General features: G+C 37.7%; 1 protein-coding gene across 5 annotated transcripts in view; it reads right to left on the bottom strand.

The window, feature by feature from the left end:
* Positions 1-20,104, bottom strand: part of MYPN (myopalladin) — a 66,095-nt gene that overhangs the window by 19,069 nt on the left and 26,922 nt on the right. For all 5 annotated transcript variants that reach the window (XM_048943752.1, XM_048943751.1, XM_048943754.1 and 2 more), the window contains exons 3-11: positions 12,214-12,389; positions 10,541-10,592; positions 8,837-8,984; positions 7,357-7,428; positions 7,012-7,153; positions 6,053-6,076; positions 3,845-3,961; positions 2,722-3,091; positions 70-654 (exon numbers count right to left, since the gene is read on the bottom strand). In XM_048943752.1, coding sequence (XP_048799709.1) covers positions 70-654; positions 2,722-3,091; positions 3,845-3,961; positions 6,053-6,076; positions 7,012-7,153; positions 7,357-7,428; positions 8,837-8,984; positions 10,541-10,592; positions 12,214-12,389 — 1,686 coding nt within the window. The remainder of the gene's footprint in view (positions 1-69; positions 655-2,721; positions 3,092-3,844; positions 3,962-6,052; positions 6,077-7,011; positions 7,154-7,356; positions 7,429-8,836; positions 8,985-10,540; positions 10,593-12,213; positions 12,390-20,104) is intronic.

Here is a 20,104-nt window from a genome sequence, read left to right as displayed (position 1 = left end):
TTCAAACAGAAATGCATCTTAGTTTTCCTTAATGTCTCTGCTTCTGCACGTACAGTTAATACTACTTACGTGACTGGTGTGCTTCTGGGCAGCCCCATAGCATTGGTTGATGGTGGGGAAGGAAGTGAAGGAAGCACAGCGCTAAGGAAAGCTACTGGATTCTGAATCCAGCCAGTTGGGGAGACAGGAGCAGGAGTCACGCTTTGTGGTTGAACCTGTTTTACACTGGATGTAGACAGTGTTAATGGGACCGTAGATTCTTTAGGGCTTGGTGAAGACTGTTCACTTTTGCCTGTAAATCCTCCTGATGACCTCGATTGTGCAGGTGGAGGATTTCCTGTGATATTTTCCCTGCTATTTGTTCTTTGCATTCCTTGAGAGACGCTGCTGAATATTGTTACTGAGGAGCTAGAAGAGGAAATGATAGGTGGTGTGGTCTGCGATGGTAGGAACTGCTTAGGTCGGGTATAGCTGAACGCTTGTGAAACAGAGGCTTTGCTTTGCTTGTACGTGGTTGAGGTGGACTGTTGATTGAGTGAAGTAGCAGAATTCAATGAAGTCGTGTTGAATGACAAATCTCTTGTAGATGTCTGATGCACTTGCTGTTGCTCAAGCAAGACCTGGTTGTGAAGCTGTTTTAACTGGGTCAGATCGCTGCATACAAAACAAAGATGAGCAAGATTAGTCATATCTCGGGGTGAAAACTTTGAATGTACTGGCTATGTTTCTGATGTTTCTGTATGTGAACTGCAAGAGAAAAGACTATATCCTGTGATAGAATAACAGTTAGGGCAAGTTGCTAAATGGCATTCTCTAACAGTACAAGAAGAATGTTATGCTAGTTGGATTCTATACTTTCCTTCCTCCTTGTTCCTTGCTAGGACAGTGATCGAAGTGCTTTGAAAATTATTTGGCTGAAGATGGTTTTTGCACTTCAACATATAAAATATAATTAAAGACTTTACCTGAAAATATTTAATATTAATATTTATCGTCCAGTTCTGCTGTGTATTACCTTAGTACATCTTTGCTTGTGTTTAAAAAAAAAAAAAAAAAAAAAAAAAAAAGTAGGACTGGGTTTGTTGGAATGAGAATTTGCAAGCCAGAAATTGCATGCAGTTATTCGTTTCCTGCTCACGTGAGTTCTGAGAACAGTATTTTAGCTGATAAGGCTTTGTGATAATTCACACTGACACTTGATGATAGGCAGTAGTGATCAATTAGAGAATGCTCATGCAATTGTTATTTCTTAGATACTATCTACTGCATATTGTATTCAAGGCTTTTCTACTTTGCAACTAAGAAAAAAATACTTAATAAAATAAACCACAATGTAAAATATACATGGAAATACAGCATACAGAAAATATTCTAGCTTTTACCCTTCCAAAAAACCCCAAAAAAAATTTAAAAGAAACTGATCGTGTAATGTGTTGTCCAGTATTGAGTAAATAGTTCAAAAAGTGAAAAATATAGAAGCAGCAACTAAATGGCACTGCCAAACCAAGTAAGTTAACCAAACTTTTTACTTTAAGAAATTACTGTTTCTATAATTTACTAAACAAAAATCACATTAAATTCTGGTTAAGACAGGAATTTCAAGCTTCCAAAACTAGAAAGAAGTTGTGCAATCCTGACTTTTTTTTTTTTGTCTCCTTCACATACATCTGCATATGAACGCACTCCTTTGTTACAGTTTGTGGGTTTTTCCTGAGAGAAATCATGGTTTATGAAAGCAGAGATGCAAGTTGTGGCCAACATAAACACTGCTTCTGCTCACCTCTTAAACACACTGTAGCTCTGCAAGTCAATAGGACCGTGAGGCTGGGTTTCAAAAATAATAACAATAATAAAAAAATTCTGCTCCAGGTTCTTCCTCTGTCACTTGTTAAGTTATTTTCTTGCTTGCAATGTTTCATCCTATGAAATTACATCCCTGCTTAAGAGCATCGGTGAATTACTTTATAAACTCCTTCCCTAGCCTTTAGTTAAGCTTCTCTCTGTTTAAGAAGTGTGCTCTTTGGTAAGCTAGATTTTGGAGGTTCTAAAAATGCTGAAAGGATTCTTAATACACTGCAGTGTATGTTCCAGAGATTTTTCTCTAAGAGAATTACGCAGCTGTTTAAAATTTTTTCCCTTGGACTCAGTGCACTAATCATGCGGGTGCTTTTTAGTTCAGTTGATTTCACATTACCACACACTAAGTATTTTATCTTTTTTTTTTTTTTTTTTTCTTTTTTCTTTTTTTAAGGAAAGTTACGTTTGTAAGACACAGTCATGAGGCATGGCCTTTGGGACTCTGATTGCTAGCTAGTTGCCTGCCCAAACTGCGGGCAAGACTGAAAATGAATGCTTTTGGCAAAACTGCATACTGAGAATTGAGTGAGATATATCTGAAAAGCCTGTTTCTATTTTGCCTGCACAGAAGCAATGTTATCTGTTGTTTGCAGCTGAAAACAGTGTAGAATTAAATAAATCTTAAAGGGGTAAGTATTTTCTATAAATTTGGAGAACGCTTTTCTCAAGAGGGATATACATCTCTTTAGAACATGTTTTCTGAGAGTACAGTTAATTAGATTAGCACTGTGTGATATTGCTTGTTCCATGTTTGAGTCTTGTGCCTTAGTGCAACAATCTCTTGGTCTATGAATAGACACTTGATAATGCAGATATTAAATAATATCAGTGATGCTCCTGAGGCTTAGAATACCTTTTACTTACAGCTTTGGTTTAGCCAGTACTGGAGGGGGTTCCTTGGATGGTGATGTTGGCTCTGGTATTTTCACTGGCTGTCCGTTTATCTTGTCATGAGAATAGCTGGGTCTGGTTTTGTTTGTAGTGCCAAGTCCGTCTTCTGGTGGCGATTCACTTCCTTTATCATCTTCAGGCAGCTTGAAGTGCACACGGAGGCCTATCTTGGAACTCGATCTGGGTTCATTGTGGTTCACAAGAACACCTTCAAGTTTAGGTTTGGGGTTTTCATTTACCACACGCTGGGAAGGATTATGTGGGGGCGATTGATTTTCAACAGCTATTGAGTTGATTGAGCTCATTGTGTGAAGGGCAGCAGCATTATTACTGTCTTCAGGTGCTGAAATAATAAATACCAAACTTTTCATGATAAATACCATAAATTATGGTGAACTGAAATTAGGGAATTTAAAATTGGAAAAACTCACTCTAATGTTTTTGCCAGCTGTTGGAAAGAGTAATTTGACCTTATTCCTTTAACAATGAACTCCCTTAAAGAAATATTGGGAAGGGGGAAGAGGCAGGAGGAGCTGCCAGAGCCCTAGTTTGGAAAATCCAGTAGTGTTCTACAGCCACATCCCTGTGATTTCCACCAGTGTCTTTGAAATACAAACTTTCTTTTCACAGAATTCTCTAACTCATTAGTTGTGAAGAGTACTTTCACAGGCCTTGAGTTGAACTAGAGTCAAGTGTGCTGTGTTATTTGTTTTTTGTACTGGTTCTTTGCTTGCTTATCTGCTTAGTGCCTTGACAGCATGAATCCCGTTGGCAGCATAAAAGAATCTGTTTGGGAATTTCCTCCTTTGGCTCAGCGCTAAAGGACATTTGAAACAGCCAACCAGACAGCCCTTCAGATTCCAGAAATGGCTATTGCACAGATCTTAAAGTTAGCAAAAGCCCTGCTGTGGGAAGGGTTGTGGGGCATTCATTTCCTAACATTCCTATTTGCTTCACATTTCTAACTGGGGAAAGACTCTTTGAAAAGATGTAGCATTCTGTATTTCTGATCTGGATATGCTCCTTGGACCACACAGTGCAACAGTGTGCCCTGCTCATATTCACTAGCAAGCAAATAACTAAAGCAATTTCTTACCTTTGACGGTTAGCTGAGCTATACTAGATACTGTGCCATACTTATTGCTTGCAGTACAGGTGAAGCTGCCAGAATCTTCTGAAAATACTTCAGCAATAACCAGAGTACAAATTTCCTCTGCAAAACATCGGAGCAATATTATTACTTGTAATGAGCATACAGTGAACAAACACAAAGCTTTGATTACCAGAGGCGACATTACAGTAATGTTTTCCACCTTTTTCAGTTTGATTTTTTTGTTTCACCTTTTTTATCAGTTTTGGCAGCCTTTGTGTGCAGCAGCTGTTATCAGCATTGTCTGTAGCAACTGGTACGCTCTGTGCTCCAGCATGCCCAACAAAAGTGGAGAACAGGTGGCAGCAATGTTTGGAAAACATTGGAGAATGTCCTCCTAATCATGTAAAGTAGACTTTCTCTGTGAATAACTTAAAATTGAATTTGGAGAAATATCATGCACTCTCTTCACTAGTAATTAAAAAAAATATATATATATGTATGCAAATGGAAAGATTAGGTATAATTAACTGGGAAAATCCAAGTAGAGTCACTCTGTGAGATGAAGAAAAGTGAGACATACTTTAAGGCCAGCATTTTTCAAAAGTACTAGTGAAGATTTGCAGATAGAGGTGACTGTGCTTTTAGAAAGTTGCTTTTTTTCTTTTCTGTGAAGAAAGCTCTTGTGGGAGTGAAAAATGTGAGTGAAAAATTTTGTCACAAAAATCAAATCATGTCCTGAATAGTCAATCAGGGATTACTGCCTGAGCAGTATCTGACATCCAAGGCAGTATCTGACATCCAGGCAGCAGTACCAGCTGGTAAATACATATGATAAAGCAAATGAACTAGATGATCTCCAGAGGTCTCTTTCGACCCCTGATGCTTTGATTATTACATCTTTTCTTCAGGCAGCTGGGAAGGGGAGGGAGGGTAGCATCTAAAGGGTGCCAAAACATGGACTGATAGCATTTTTTTCTTTAGTCAGTGACTACTTTGCTACCATTTTGCAAGAAATGTTCCTTAAGCTTCACAGGATTAATATTTTATGAGTATTTCTGCAGAAGACTGTACCATGCTTAAATGTGATTTTCATGTCATCCCTAAGGAGAATCTAGTAGCAGAGAAGAGGTTATCTGCTTACAACTACAGAGGAATAATAGTTTATTATAGTAGTAGGATTATAAGAACTAGTTTAAGGCATTATAGTATCTAGTTTATAGTACTTGGATTTGCCAACCACTGCATGCATGGAAATCCAGATTCCTTCTGAATGAGCAGCAGGTGATGAGGCAGTGACAACTGCACCCAACTGGTTACCCACTAAAAACTGCTTCACATTACTCAGCAGTGATGCCACTGGACGGTAAAGGAATGGCATCAGTAGGTTCTGGTAGAAGTTCAATTTATTCATTCCTAAATCTAAGAGGCACAGACATTGCAGAGAGAGGGATGATCCTATAAATTTCACAAGAGTCTATTTCAAGACTTTTTGGGGGTAAAAATATTTTAATATGGCAAGGAGAAAAGTTACCCAAGCCTGTATTCCATGATTGGTAATTTTTTTGTCTCAAGAGAGGCTACTTTATTTTTAATAGTGAAAAATATAACAGAGAAGCTGACTATTTTATGGAGAAGTAATCAAAATCTATAAGACTCCTTTGCTCAAATCAAGCAGAGTAGTCTGTGCTCTGCTCTGACCCTTAAAGTGAGCAAATCCAGTCACTTTTTTAGGATTTGCTGATATCAGGGGTGGAACACCTGATGTGATACTCTCGGATTACCGTGGTAGGGAGCAAAGGGAATGGCTGACATGGCTAAACATCTGATGCAATATCCCCAACTGGTGAAGTAGATAAAAATAGTGCAGACCTACATCATTTGGTGTACTTCTTAACCTCAGATGTAGGGGACCCTCATACATTAATGTTGTTAATCCTCAGCATGTAAACATGTAATGGTTAGGCCCTAGGACAGAACTGGGTCAAACCAGAATGGAAACATTATTTTCTTCAAAAGTGATGTAATTAATTCAAGTTCTATGTTTACAAAACATTCTGTAGTTAAATATATCTCACTAGTAGCTATTGGATGTAAGTAAATTAAGAAATTGCTTTAATTACATTATAGAGTTTAATTATTTAATATTTTGTGAGGTTAAATCACCATAGTGATATACAGTGAATAAAGTGTGACCTTCTTGATGATACTCACCTGGTTCAGCCATAGATCGTGGTTCTAAAGGGAAGAATAACAGAATTAGTACATCAAGTATATTTTCTTTTGCCTATATATATATATATATATATATATATATATATATATATATTTTCTTGAACGCTAACTCTACAACCTGATCTCCCCTGTATAACAGAGTATTCCCTTTGGAGCAATGTTCTGTTTAGGGGGTGGCAGAGACAGTTAAGCCTTCTACTCAACAGTATGTCAAATCCTTGGTACATTATGAACACCTTTGAGCACTTACAAACAGAAAATAAATTCTGCAAGAAGGAGATTTTTGCATTATTAGTTTTACTTCAGTGTGTGTTGATGATTTCTGAAGCTATTACACACATGAAATCAAGTTGTGATAAAACAGCCTTTCATTTAGTTTTGATTTAGTGTGATATTTAAGGATTGTTCTACTGAGTTTTAGCAAATTCAGCATTCTAATGACTTATGTGAAAGCCACAGACATTTCAGCTGTATTAGAAAAGGGAAATAGAAGTATATACTTATAACCAACCATGTATTGTGTGCAAAGAGGTACATGTGAGAATGCTAATGGGTTCATCACATTACTTTTGTGGAGAAGTAAGCAATCCTCTGTCTGCAAGCACTAATGTAGTGGCACTTAAGTAAAAGATGAGGCTCTTCATAGGCAACAGAACTCTACATAAATGGTGCAGAAAGAAAAAGAAACAGCAGAATTGAGGCTGAGTTAGAAAAGGACTTTATAGTATAAGGGAGATCAAAGCAGAAGGCAAAACAATGCAGTAGTTTAGGGAATCTGAGACAGATACTACCTGTCAGCAGTTCAATTCATCCACAGTTTTGGCTTCTGGGACCCACATTTATTGCTGTAAATATGGCTTATAAGGCTCTTAGCACTGTAGTAAGAAACCCAGTGTTCCTATGTTAACAGTTTTGTTGCTTGCCTATAAGAAACCTACTTTTCTGTAATATCCGAAAATCTGGAGAATCTTCTATCAGTGTTCCTTCTCTATACCATTCAACCTTTGGGGAAGGCGCTCCTTTCACCCGACATTCAAAGACTACAAGCTGCCCCTCAGAAGCTGAAATATCCTGTAACATCTAACAAAGGAAATGAATACACACAGTCAGTACACGTTTTATTGGACTACAAGTAATACTGATTTCAGTAAGGTTTCATATAATGACTTGAGTGCTTGAATGCCTTAAGAAATGCATAATTCCTGTATTTCCTTTCACAGCTGAAAAGTCCTCTCTATACAGTTAATTTATCTCTTAATGAAATATGTCATGAAACAAGTTACCTTTGTAAACACAGGAGCAGCAACTATAGGTCTTCCATCCAATCCTTGCAAATAGTTAGTGGGGCTTTCAGCCTGTAGATTGCAAAATACCACATGATGTTTGGGGAAAAAAGATTTTTCCATATGTAGGAGAGATGTGACACATCCTTTACAATCTAATTAAATAATTTGAAAATGGAAAGGCTCAGGCACCCCCCCAACCCCCCCTTGAATTTTAGATGAAGAGGGCTTCCTGTAAGAATTTTATTCTAGTTTAAATAATTTCTGGGATTGAGTAGTGAGCAATACATCAATTTTACAAAGCATTGCTATTACTAAATCCTAGATGAGAGAATTATTCAGATGCTGTATACTAGAAACATGGAAAATGTAGGTTCTGAAAGGAGGAAGAAACTTAAGTGAGTGTCAGATTGATAGGTGAATACTGTATGGTCGTTGAGGAGTATGAAATGTGCTTTATGCTCATGGAATGATACAAAAAGAGATTTTGGTGAGCGAATTCCAGAGCAAAGCTTACAATGCAGTGAATAAATGTTGCTCCATTGCTGACTATTGGAAAACTTAGTTATATAACTTGATTAGCAGAATTTCTTTTTTTAATTGAAATAAAAGTTGCCCCGGAACACCAGAATTAGGGATTCAGCATCTCAAGTGAACACAGCCAAATTTTACACATGGTGTCTTACAGGCCAGGAAGCTTGAATGTGGTAATAAGTTTTAGAAATTATAATTATTTCTTAGTTAGGATACCTCTGTCAAAATGCATCACAAAGGCTTAGTTCTGTTTTCTTTGCAGTCAAAAGTAAAACCGCATTGCTTCATCTGTACCATCTCTTTAGTAATTGCCACCTATTTCTAGGCTGTAAATGTTGCAAAGGCAATATAGAGGAAATTTCTCATTAACTTTTCAACAACTTTTAAATAAGTTTCATTTTTAAATAAATATCACTGTTCTTTCCTATTAAGGAAGAAATCTGTTATGATTATTCTGAAAGCGTGGAATGAAAAGGTCCGGAACTGCATGCTAACATTAATGAGAAACTGCTGTGAGAGAGGGAGAGGAAAAAAGGCTGCTGGTATTGAAAGTGATTGAGTCAGTCTGCAATGTGAAGACGCCAGTGAGCTGACTTATGCTTCCAAGTGCCCTTCGTGGCATGCAGTGTCTGACCTGCTGGAGTGCACACAGGCTTCTGCGGCTGGCTGAGCTAGCAGCAGCTGCTCCTTCTGCTCACTGCTGCAGAGATGCCTGTACCCAGGGATGAAAGGTTCCCTTCCCTTTGCCAGGTGGTAAAGGTTAGCTGGCAGCCCGGACATCTCGTCTGCATATGCAGTTACTAAATGGCTGCAAGTTTCAAAGCTGAAGTGCACCAGTGAAGCAAAAACTGGAAAATGTTGAGATTCTGAGCCTCAGGCTGTGGATTAAGCACCACTTTAAGAGCTTGCTTTTGATTCTGGAAATGAAATATATTGTCTCTCCTACCTGATTAACTGGCACAGACACAGTCTGGACAGGTGCCGACAAAGGCTGGACCGCAGTAGATGATGCCTTGGAAGTTTCTAGAGGCTTGGTTGCAGCTCTGGTAGCAGGAGGTGCTACCTTCATGGAGGTGTCAGCTGGCTTTAGGTTGCTGTGTAATATTAACCAGAAAGAAATTTTTTAACTGGAAGCTAGAGCTACGTGCATTTCCTTTGGTTATGTCTGTACTAGCTATGCGTCAACCCTGACGGCACTTCTGAGATTGAGTTCTAGTATGTACAACCAGGTAGACTTCATTTTGGAAGAATCAGCCTGCATATCTTGATACTTTAATCGCTTGTCTTGCTCTGATACTCCAAATGTAATAAAATGGCCTGAGTTAGCCCAGCTGTAGCTTGAAAACTGCTATTAACTGCTCTGAGTAGCATGAAAGGGTGATGGCAGTTTCTCTTGCACTGCTCACTAAGTTTGTATGCAGATCTGGGCTCATAAGGTAATGAAAATACTGTGGTCCACTTAGATACAGATTCAATAATCCTTTGAAAAGTTTTAAAAAACAAACAAAAAAACCCCAACCAAATGAGAGGGGTGTGTTTTCTGACCAACAAATCATTCAGAGTTACTGTACGGGTTGACAACTATTCACTTCTTCTGTCTGTTCCTACAGGGAAGTAAAAATTTTGACTTTTTATTTTTCTGGTGAAGTAAAATGATGCAGAGAACTAAGATTAAAAAAAAATAAAAATAAAAAAAATCTCATTTTGAATTATGTGCTGGCTGATCTGCAATGCACCACAAATCCCTTCAGGAAAGCCAGCCTTCAAACCCCAGGAGGCAGTCTGAGATATTATAGGTATTCAGATGCATGTGGTAAGAGCTGGAAACTAAGCAAAAATAAGACACCTTGATTATACCTATACCTGATCTTTCAGAATTCTACTGTTTGAGGACGTCTGTGTACAATGTCAGAACAGCATTCTTGTTTTTTCTTAAGTAATGAAGAATGTGATGTTACTTCAAGATTTAATGATATTAGCAGACTCAAGAGATGCTGTCAAGTAATCAGGATGATGATCAGAATTAGGATCAGGATCAATACTATATTAATCACTAACGAGTTAATTGAGGAAAAACTGCTATTCCTGAGACACTTGGAAAGCTCTAAGCTAGAACAACGGAAAAACTTAGCAGTTGATCCCCAAACCTGTGAGATTTTCTTAATCTTAAGTTTTATATGAAACCTCTAAGCTTATCACAGTCCATAAATCAATCCAATCTGGTATATTTTATGACTTTGAGATAAAAATCACCTAAGACAAGATTTGCTTTATGTCAGGCTATGAAGTAGTTCAATCATACTGCAATGTTTTGTATTTGATTTAAAATGAATACTTTATTCTTGATAAATTATGGAGGAAAAACAGAGTGCATAAGTCTATCTAATTGAAGTTTGCTTTTCATAAAGCATTGGTTGCATTTTATATTGAATTGGTGCATACGAAGGAGTTTAAAATAGTGACTATTTTGGCTATTCACCTGCCTGATTCCATTTCCAGTTAACAGAAAAACTTTGATTTTTGAAAGACTAACAGCATTGGATCAGGTTCTAAATGCACAGGGAATGGATTTTGTTTAGGAAAAATTAGAAAACAATTTCCCAGATATTAGATTACATCTGACACCAAACTAAGCCCAAATAAAACTTACTGATCCATTTCGTCTCTGATGGTTTCACCTTCAGAGTCAGAAGAAGAGGCTCCTATGAAAACCCAGAAAGAAAAAAAAAAACCACTTAGTGGTGTGGTTTTTGGAGAATTTTGTCTAAGAATCATACAAACCAGTATTAAGAATTCCCATAGAGTATTTAAAGAATGCTGTATCAATATTTATTACAGAGGTATGCCAAAATGCAAGATCATGTTGCAGTGGATGTGAACCATGCTGTTCATTACATAGAGTACAAGATGCAGAACTGCTGTTGACATAAAACAGATTTAGAATGAGGATCAATTGAAATAAGCAAAACAGCATCTGTGAGTGAATGCATACCTGAGTACTCCTCAGGATCTATTTAAAATGCCACTACTATATTAGTCTTTAATTGCCATTGTGGATCAAATAAGAGCTGCTTTTCTCAAGCACCTGTTAGAAGAAAAGGAGGGGGAAAAAAACACACCTGGGATCACAACTATTGTTCATACATTGGTGCCTTGTAGCACAGTCAAGAGAAGATATCAGCACGGTTTACTAACAGTTGTCTTCTTGAGACATGTTACACTTCTAATTCAGTCTTCACTGACTTTGGAATTGTCATTTTCTCAGTGGCTTCTGCTAATAAGCGCCTCCATCTGCCATGTGTTCCACCCAGCATCCACTGAGTTAGATAAAAGCAGGCCTTGGCCCCAGTGTTAAGGACTAAGAAACCTCTGCCAAGCACAGACATCTCTCTTTAATGTTGGGGCAGTGCTGATACTAAAAAAGGATTCGTCCTTTTGCTGTCAGATTAGAGAAGTGAACAAAGAATAATGATAGAGTGAAAGTACTCTTGTATTAAGTAGGGTAGGTGCTTTAATTTATGAATGGTCACACTGTTGTCAGTGATGTCACATACTAATATATTCATCTGTCTGAGGAAAAAAAAAAAAAGGAAAATTCTACATGCTTATTTTAAATTTGCAATCCTCTTAATGTGGTGATGGATACAATCTAAAACCTTACCAAAAAGGTGTTATAAAGAGATAACTTATAGACCTTTCTTAGGAAAGGTAGGAAAAAATGCTAGGTAGAAAAAGGAGGGGAGAAAAAAAATAGACTTATATGCAGAGATATATTTTGTTTTGTTTACAGCATCTATTGTGCAGGTAAAAGATCCAATTGCTGCTGTGTACTTTATCATTTTGGTTACAGCATCCCAATAATAAGTTAGGATTGAGCTACTTGAAAATTTTTCTTGTGGAAAAAGACCAGCTCTGACGAGCTAACCTATATTCAATCTACAATAATGACTGTAGGGAAAAGGGGCTGATTAAAATTACACACAAAGTTGAGATTTCTTTTATTTAGAGTAACCACGTGCAAAAAACATCTGTTGATATTGGAATTTCAATGTTTTTAGACTTTGATCTTGCAATGAAATATGTAAAATCTCTGGGAAGCAACATAATAAAATCATAAGTAAAGAGCAATCAATTATATGAAAGATGTTTTACAGAGATGCTAAGTATGTTAGTAGTGACTGAAATGACTTCTGTGTATTTTTGTGATAAATCTAATGAGCACGTAACATACAAAATGCATAATTTTATCTTAATTCTGTATTACTTATTTCAGAAACTGAAATTTCTGTATTACTTCATTTCTGAAACAACTTATAATGTTACCTTCTATGTAAATCTCTGCAGATGTGGAGTCTGTTCCATAGATATTTGAAGCAAAGCACGAGTAACGTCCTGTATCCTCCTCAAAAGCTTCAACAATTACCAGTGAGTGTCGATCACCTGTCTGGATAATTTGAATGTCTGGTGAATTTTCAAGCTCCTTGCCTTCACAGTACCACCTGCAAGGTAATACATAAATAAATAAATAAATTTGGTTTTATCAGTAAAAGCAACTTGACAACAAGAATGACAACGCTGGAAGTCTTTCTGATGATAAAATGGGTAGTTTTTAGCCTGAAGGTCCAAGCAGAATATTGCAGACAAGCTGGATCAACAGTCATAGAAATAAAATATTTACGGCTTCCACAATATTCAGGTACAGCAAATAATAGAGCTCCTTTCTTTGCAGTATTTTAAACATACTAACAAACTAGTTTATATAAGGGATGTATTTTTCCTGATTTATAGAATAGTAGGGTGGAAGAAAATGAAGCTATGAGGTTGGAACACTATCAGTCCAGCTCTGAATTCTCTTAAGGTGCATTTAGATCTGTGCTGTAGCTTAAAGTGTAGCAAAAAACAAACAAACAAACAAACAAAAAAACCCCACAAAATAATCCTTAAAGAAACAAATTTCCTTTGAATTTTTGATTCCAAAGTTCATGTTGTCTCAGAACGTGACTTACAGGAAATTTCATATTACTCTTCATTTTGTGAAAAAGTAAGAAAATCTGCTTTTGGTAAAAAAAACAAAAACAAAAAAAACCCCCACACATAAATACAGAAAGAGAAGTGATTTATTAAAATATGGTGATACTTCCTTACAGGGCAACAGCAGTAAGAAATCTGGATCCTGAATTCTTTTCTGCATGACATTGCTCTATTTCTCTTTGAAACCCAGCTAAATATCCGCAAGTGTTTTGGGTCCTTTAGAGACTTCACATTCTCATCTAAGACTTTCCTAAGTGCTCTTAATTCCCTCAGTTTTCAGAAGGCTGGTTTCAGCAAATGTAGGAGCCCAAGGAAAAGAAAAAGCAGCCCCCGAACAGACAGTTCATTGAGATGTGTTCATGACAGAAACCATCAGCTCAATTTTTGAGAACTAACAGCAGCGGAGAACAGTCAGTGATCCTCCCCCTCTACTCTGCCCTGGTGAGGCCTCATCTGGAGCACTGCGTCCAGTTCTGGGCTCCCCAGTACAAAAAAGACAGGGATCTCTTGGAAAGAGTCCAGCGGAGGGCCACAAAGATGGTGAAGGGCCTGGAGCATCTCCCCTATGAAGAAAGGCTGAGTGAACTGGGTCTGTTCAGCCTTGAGAAAAGGAGACTGAGAGGGGACCTGATCCAGGTCTATAAATATCTAAGGTGTGGGGGGCAGAATGGCGAGGCTGGACTCTTTTCAGTGGTGAGTGGAGACAGGACAAGGGGAAACGGCCGGAAACTGCAGCATAGGAAGTTCCGCACAAACATGCGCAAGAACTTCTTTACAGTGAGGTGACGGAGCACTGGAACAGGCTGCCCAGGGAGGTGGTGGAGTCTCCTTCTCTGGAGATGTTCAAGACCTGCCTGGATGCCTACCTGTGCGACCTGCTGTAGGGAACCTGCTTTGGCAGGGGGATTGGACACAATGATCCCTGGAGGTCCCTTCCAACCCCTACAATTCTGTGATTCTGTGATTATTGCTTGATAAAATGAAAAATACATAACAAAAGGAGAAAAACCATGTGGATTTGCAGAACCAGACTCAAATTCTATAGGACAACCTAGGTTTTATAGAGAAGGTGTAGTACTATGTATAGAAATCCAAAGTTAAAATGTTGGGATGATGTTCAGTGATACAGCTGTTTTTAAATAAGTAGCTAAACTTAAAAAGCCCCTCTGAGATGCTATCAAAGCAATGAGAAATGCATTTACTGTTATATGCTGCACCAAATAGGATTTGTTGAAGAAAGACTAAGGATATTTTGATTACTAAATTGTAATATTTCCCACTTTCAAGCTCATACTGTAAATTGTTTTGGTACAATTCTGCCTTAAGTATATAAAAAACACGAGTCTGTCTAACCAGTTAGTTGCATTCACCTCTTGGAAACAACTTTTTATGGCAGTTTGTGATGCAAATTGTGCATGGAGAAAACCCCAAATGAATATGCTGGGGATAAAAGAAAAAAGCTATAAGGAAGTCCATAGTGTGGAAAGCCAGTACTTAATAGAAGCATATTTTGCAATCGGAAAAAGGAGCCTCAAAAGGATTGTGAGGTATAAAGGAGTACAGAACTGGAACTTAAATAGTGATTAGATAAGAAGTGTACTGTACTATTTGTGCACCATCAATATCAGCTGCCCAGCATGGCTTTCTTAAAGTAGGCAGGGTATTCCCCAGTCCACCTCAAGTTGCATGCTACTGTAATCTGTAGCTGTACAGTTCACTGACAGCCTGGAAACTGTGCATGTCCACCTGCTATGGTGGGAATCTCCTGAACTGTAGAATGAATTATACTGCTTGACACAATTTTCCCTTTTAGAAAGGCAATCCACTATAGATAGATAGATCTAAAACTTAAAAGCCTTGTTTTGTGTTTACATTTGCCTGCTTATCTTCTTTTACAAGCTTCCACTGTAATGAGAAATGAAAGTTCTTCTAATAAAACAATTTTTGTGAAATTGATGTTTCTGACTAGCAGCAGGCAGATATGTAGTAAATATCACCATGTTAAAAGAAAATGCCAGTAGGGTGTGAAATGCCCTATCTCTCTTTCATGACATTTCACAGCTGAAGTACAGATTTACTACAATAAAATATATCCACATCCTCCTTGCAGGGTTTTACCAAAGTGAAACTGGTGCTGCTTTACACAGAGAACTTCAGCCAAGGTTATCCAGTTCTCTTCCATTTGAGCCTATAGAGCTCTGATAGACAAGCTCTTGCAGGTACTGGCAGCATTACTTTAAAATGTTAATGTTCGCTTCTTTCCTGGAAGCCTCTCAGTGAAGAAAGAATGACAGGTTCCAATGTATTTGTGGTCGCATCTGTCCCTGGTCTGGCCCGATGAAAATGGGTTTGCACAAGAGCACTGGACATGCAGATCTAGGATAACTGAATTATACAAATTCTCTTCTAACCCACTTCTGATACCTGCAAGTAACCGTAAAAGAAGGGGTGGGACAGTCAGGTGGCTACAGCTGCAGTCTTTGTCCTATGAGTAATTAGATAAAGCTTTCTTCTTGACTAGCTCCCCAGGAGTATTACCTTTGCTTATCTGTTCTGTGATGCCCTTTCAAACTTGTAGATACAGACGTAACAGTTCATAGTGGAGATGAAATGCAGGGCCCTTGTCATTCAGAACACAAACTTCTAATGCCTGGGATAAAAGAATAACTCTGCAGCTGTGAGTAAGTAGAGGAAATTTTTAGCAATCCCAAGGGAGAAATGCAGTAATATGCACCAGAGAGCTGATTAACCAGATACTTTGAAATTGATTAGTGCCATTTTTAGATTCCAGACTAGGAAATCATATAGGATTCCTGTGAGTCTCAAAGGGTTTTTTTAAAATTCTGTATATAACATGATTTAAGATTTGCAATTGGTGATAATTGGCAATGTTTATGTTTTCAGAAGAGAAAACTTAATGCTCATACACAGTTGAGTTACTGCAAGCACATATTGTGTGCTTGGATGTACAAGCAGACTTTTAGAAAGGTAATTCATGTAGGCAACTGTGTATGTTTGGGAGCTGAGTCATGGCGCTTACTCGTGTCTTTTTATATACCTACCTCATACCTCTTCCTTACAATGTAGTCTTGTTTTAGCATGTTAATTTTAGCAGATATGAAAAACTATCTAAGAGAATATCCATGTTATACAACATGATTTCATTTTAGCAGCATCTTTCCAGAACATTAAAATAACTTACATACTAAAATAATATTATATTTTTGTGTCCACCCAAACGTTGTTCCTCAATCAAGACCCATAATGTAAAACACACACAATGCTGCAGTACAATCATCAGTAACGTGTAAGAACTTTGTGTTCTTCCTGATGAGCTTCTCCAGCTGTGTTAGTGTAAAGATAAGTCTGTAGTGCATGACTTTGTGAGGCAAATTCTAAACAAAATTAAGCGCATCATGTAAGCTATTTTCTGCAGTTATGTTAGTAGCATATAAGTAGAATATTCCTTCAGTAGACTCATGCAAATGATGAAGAATGATTTATTTTTTAAAACTTATTTTTTCCCTTTGATTCCAAAATTTGCAATGAAAGTTGTTTAAAACTTCAGCATTTAGTTTCTGTTTCAAATCTGGATTTAGTTCTCCTATGCAGTGTGTTTTTTAGATACTATCTTCACAGTGTGAAATTATTTTCAATTTGATTGTGTGCTGACTATGTTATTTGCTTTCAGTTCTTAGATGTAAATAACAATTTGCTCCTATAAAACTAGACCTTAGGTAAACCTTTGGTGTGGCCATTTGTATTCCTTGCTTATTAACGTTTTTATTTTATTCTTATGATTAAAAATGTTGTGCATGGTAGCAATTAAATGTCGGTTACGAAGGGAGCTCTGACATTGAAATACGTGGCATGACTGAAGTAGCAATATTCTCTGTCACTGGCATTTCATTCCTGCTGCAAATTGTAGCGATAGCTTCATCATACAACACAGATTCACATGAAGCACAAGCAGTGTCATCTGCTGTGCCAAAGTCATCCTAAGTATTAGTCCATCTACTTGATTGGAGTTCTGTGTAAGAGAAGTTCGGCTGTCTAGGTTTTGAGCATTAAAACAGATAAATGGTTTCATTTGGCAGCCAGGAAAAAAAAATTAGTCAATCTGATGTGACTCCAGAATCTTAAAAATCAGCGACTGGTTACAGATCTAGTCTCAAACAAAGCGGCACTAAAATACACTTTTTAAGCTTTGTATGCCTACGTTAAAGAATGCTTTCATGGAAACCTTATGACATACAGCCTGTTTTTAGAACTTTAAATCCTCATGACGCTTCCAGGATGGCTGTGTATGCCATGCAGTGTGATTCATAAATAAAATTAACCTAAGAGTGATGTGCCAAACAGTTTGGAAAAATGTAGGCACCTCTGAGCTTGAGAAAATAAGGAGTGCTTGCCTCATGGAAAGAGGTGACTATCATACCTATCATTACTCATAAAGAAACAGAGCTATACAAGGAAGCATGGGAAGGAGCAAATATGCTATGCATGACTCTTAAATACTTATTCCTTACCTGCATTATAGTCAGTAATCTAACAGTAATTGTAGTAGTGCTCTTTAGATGTGAACTAATGTTTGCGCCAGCTGCAGGCCCTTATACCATAGTATCAGTCTTTCTTAGTCTCTTCTGTGTCACTGCATTCAATTGATGATACTGAAAAAGGCTAACATTTAATTGAGACTATCTATCTAGAAAGAAGTCTCAACAGGCTTCCTCTACCATAATAGCTCATTAGATTAAGCTGAGTTATCTTAAAAGTAATTGGATGTGTCTATCTGGATTAATTCAGGAAGGTTTTAGCTTTCTGTACAGAGGTACTTCTGTCAGTTTCCAGTTTCTCCTCTTGCTCCTCCATCCAATTTTCTGCCCCTTCGTGAGCTCTTATGCACTAGTTAGCTGCCCACCAAGCCTGTAAGTTATACTGCTCTATCACTGCCAATGATATTTTGACCCTGATCCATCCTGAAAGGAACTTACAGTTTTTATGTCATCCACTTGGTTTTGTACTGTTGTGCTTTCAAATGTGATATCTGAATGTTCATTATACTTTCTAGTCCTACCCATTCTTGTGATCAGCTTCTCTCTAAATCTCCTCTCTCTGATTTCCTCCCTCATAATTACCATTACAGTTTAACTACATGATTTCTACAAGTGGTGACTGAGAAATAACATCGTAGAACTCGCTGAATCTTCTTGTTTCACACTGCTCTGGGTTCCCAAAATACCACTACAACATTATAAGTGTAAATGTTACAAGCTTTATGAGTAACTTGGGATTCATTTTTGTGATTCAGAAGTCCAGTGTAAGTCCCAGGAAGCAAGCAAATATGAAATAGCAGAAGTGTCCAAGGAATACTTGTTTATTTGTGGGCCTTCAGCTAGATGGAGGAAAGAAGAAATCATACTTCAGAAACAGCCACCGTTTAGCTTTCTCTCATCAATTTGCCACCTTGCTAACTACTGAATTCCTCAGTCTAATGATTTTTGTGTCTGTCTGGCTATCTGGCTATCTATCTATTGGAATTCTTCTCTTCTTGCACAGCTTCATGCATACCAAACTAATTCACCACAAACCTCAGAAAACTGTAACTCCAAAAGCAGGGCAGTTGCCAGCTGTGAGCACAGCTCCACAAATTCCACAGCTATGGCCAACGAGATGCTTTCATCACTGTTTTGGGAGCTCTACACAGCAGATTAAAGATGAGCACTATTTTTAGTGAAGAAACGTGCATTCAGAGTCTTGGTGATTAATGGAACACATACCCCAGAATTTGTTACATTTTGTGTTTTCCTCTTGTGGCAGTGATTAAAAAGGCTATGATGAGGGAAAGCACATGAATATGTATTACTCATGCAAATGACTTTTTTACACTCATTCTTTGCGTAACTCCTACGCATGGGTGGAGTTGAAAGAATCTTGGATGAACAGGACAAATCTTGATAACAGATGATTATGATCAGCTAACATTCCCAGCTTTCTCCCAGCTGACAACACATGCATACATACACAGACAAAAAGGGACCGTTTATACTTGCACCCTTTTGTGGTAAATCTTTAATTTCTTAGTTTGAATTATGAAACTGTGAAGTGAAGCCTGATGTTTTTCTTGAGCTTGGCTGCTTGGGACTTGCCTTCTCTATGGGATTTTTTTCTCCATGTCTCTATTTACCTTGGCCTTGGGATTTCAGCATGTGAGTGGGTAGTTCCAAAGTAACCTCTGTTTTTTGTCACACACTCAAACCCTCATGCCCTAACATGCTGCACTGAATGCAAGGTACCTTCCCTTCTGTCACTTCACAGTAGGAGCATTCAGTGGAGCAGTTAATGCAACTGGTAGATAAATGCTTTGTATTCTCCAGTAACTTGTCTGTGTGTCCATGTCCCTAGGAAGGTATTCCTTCCCTTCTGTTCTCCGTTCTTCAAAAACCCTACCCTTCTTACAAGCAAGAGCCAGTAAACCATGTACACACTTGTGATGGAGAAGTCCAATGCGTGACAGCAGTGTTTTATCCTTGGACAACTCTGACAGATACCTGTTCTATGAAAATGTAACAGCTCCCATATTGACTGTTATGCACTTATGTAGATTATTATTTAAAATAAAATTAAACATTGAAACAAATTTCAATGGAAAACCTTTTGCTCTGATGGGACAAAAATTCAATTCCATGGAATTGAATGGTCCCTGAGTTAGGGTAGGCATTCTGCAGGTACATGGGTACTCCATAGGATCAGTCACTGTTCTTGGATTCTTTGATTTGCCCTTGTGAGGTTTCAGTAACTTTATAGTGTCAGCTTCTAATTCAGATACTTGTTTAACACCCAAACTTAGAAGGCATGAATACCTTTTCATTTTTATGTATGTGTCAAAGGCATGGGTATAACATCCTTTGGAAAGGATGATTTTGTGGCTTTCTGGAGAAACACTCACTAATACTGTGCATCAAAGCATGTGGCCATAAACAAATAAACTGGTGTTCACCTTTAAATACAAAAAAAAACTGGATTGGGTTTGTATACAGGTTTATATGCATAAGAGAAAATTTTCTTTATTCTCTTTGTATTATAAGTTATGAATGAGAGAAGAAAAAGAAATTGTTGCTTATGTCCATGGATCCTAGAGGCATTTTTAATATCAAAAAGATTTGTCAAGGCAAGTGCTCAG

This window comes from Lagopus muta, chromosome 5 (assembly GCF_023343835.1).
Source record: "Lagopus muta isolate bLagMut1 chromosome 5, bLagMut1 primary, whole genome shotgun sequence".
NCBI lineage: Eukaryota > Metazoa > Chordata > Aves > Galliformes > Phasianidae > Lagopus > Lagopus muta.
This window is presented reverse-complemented; position numbering and strand designations above follow the sequence as displayed.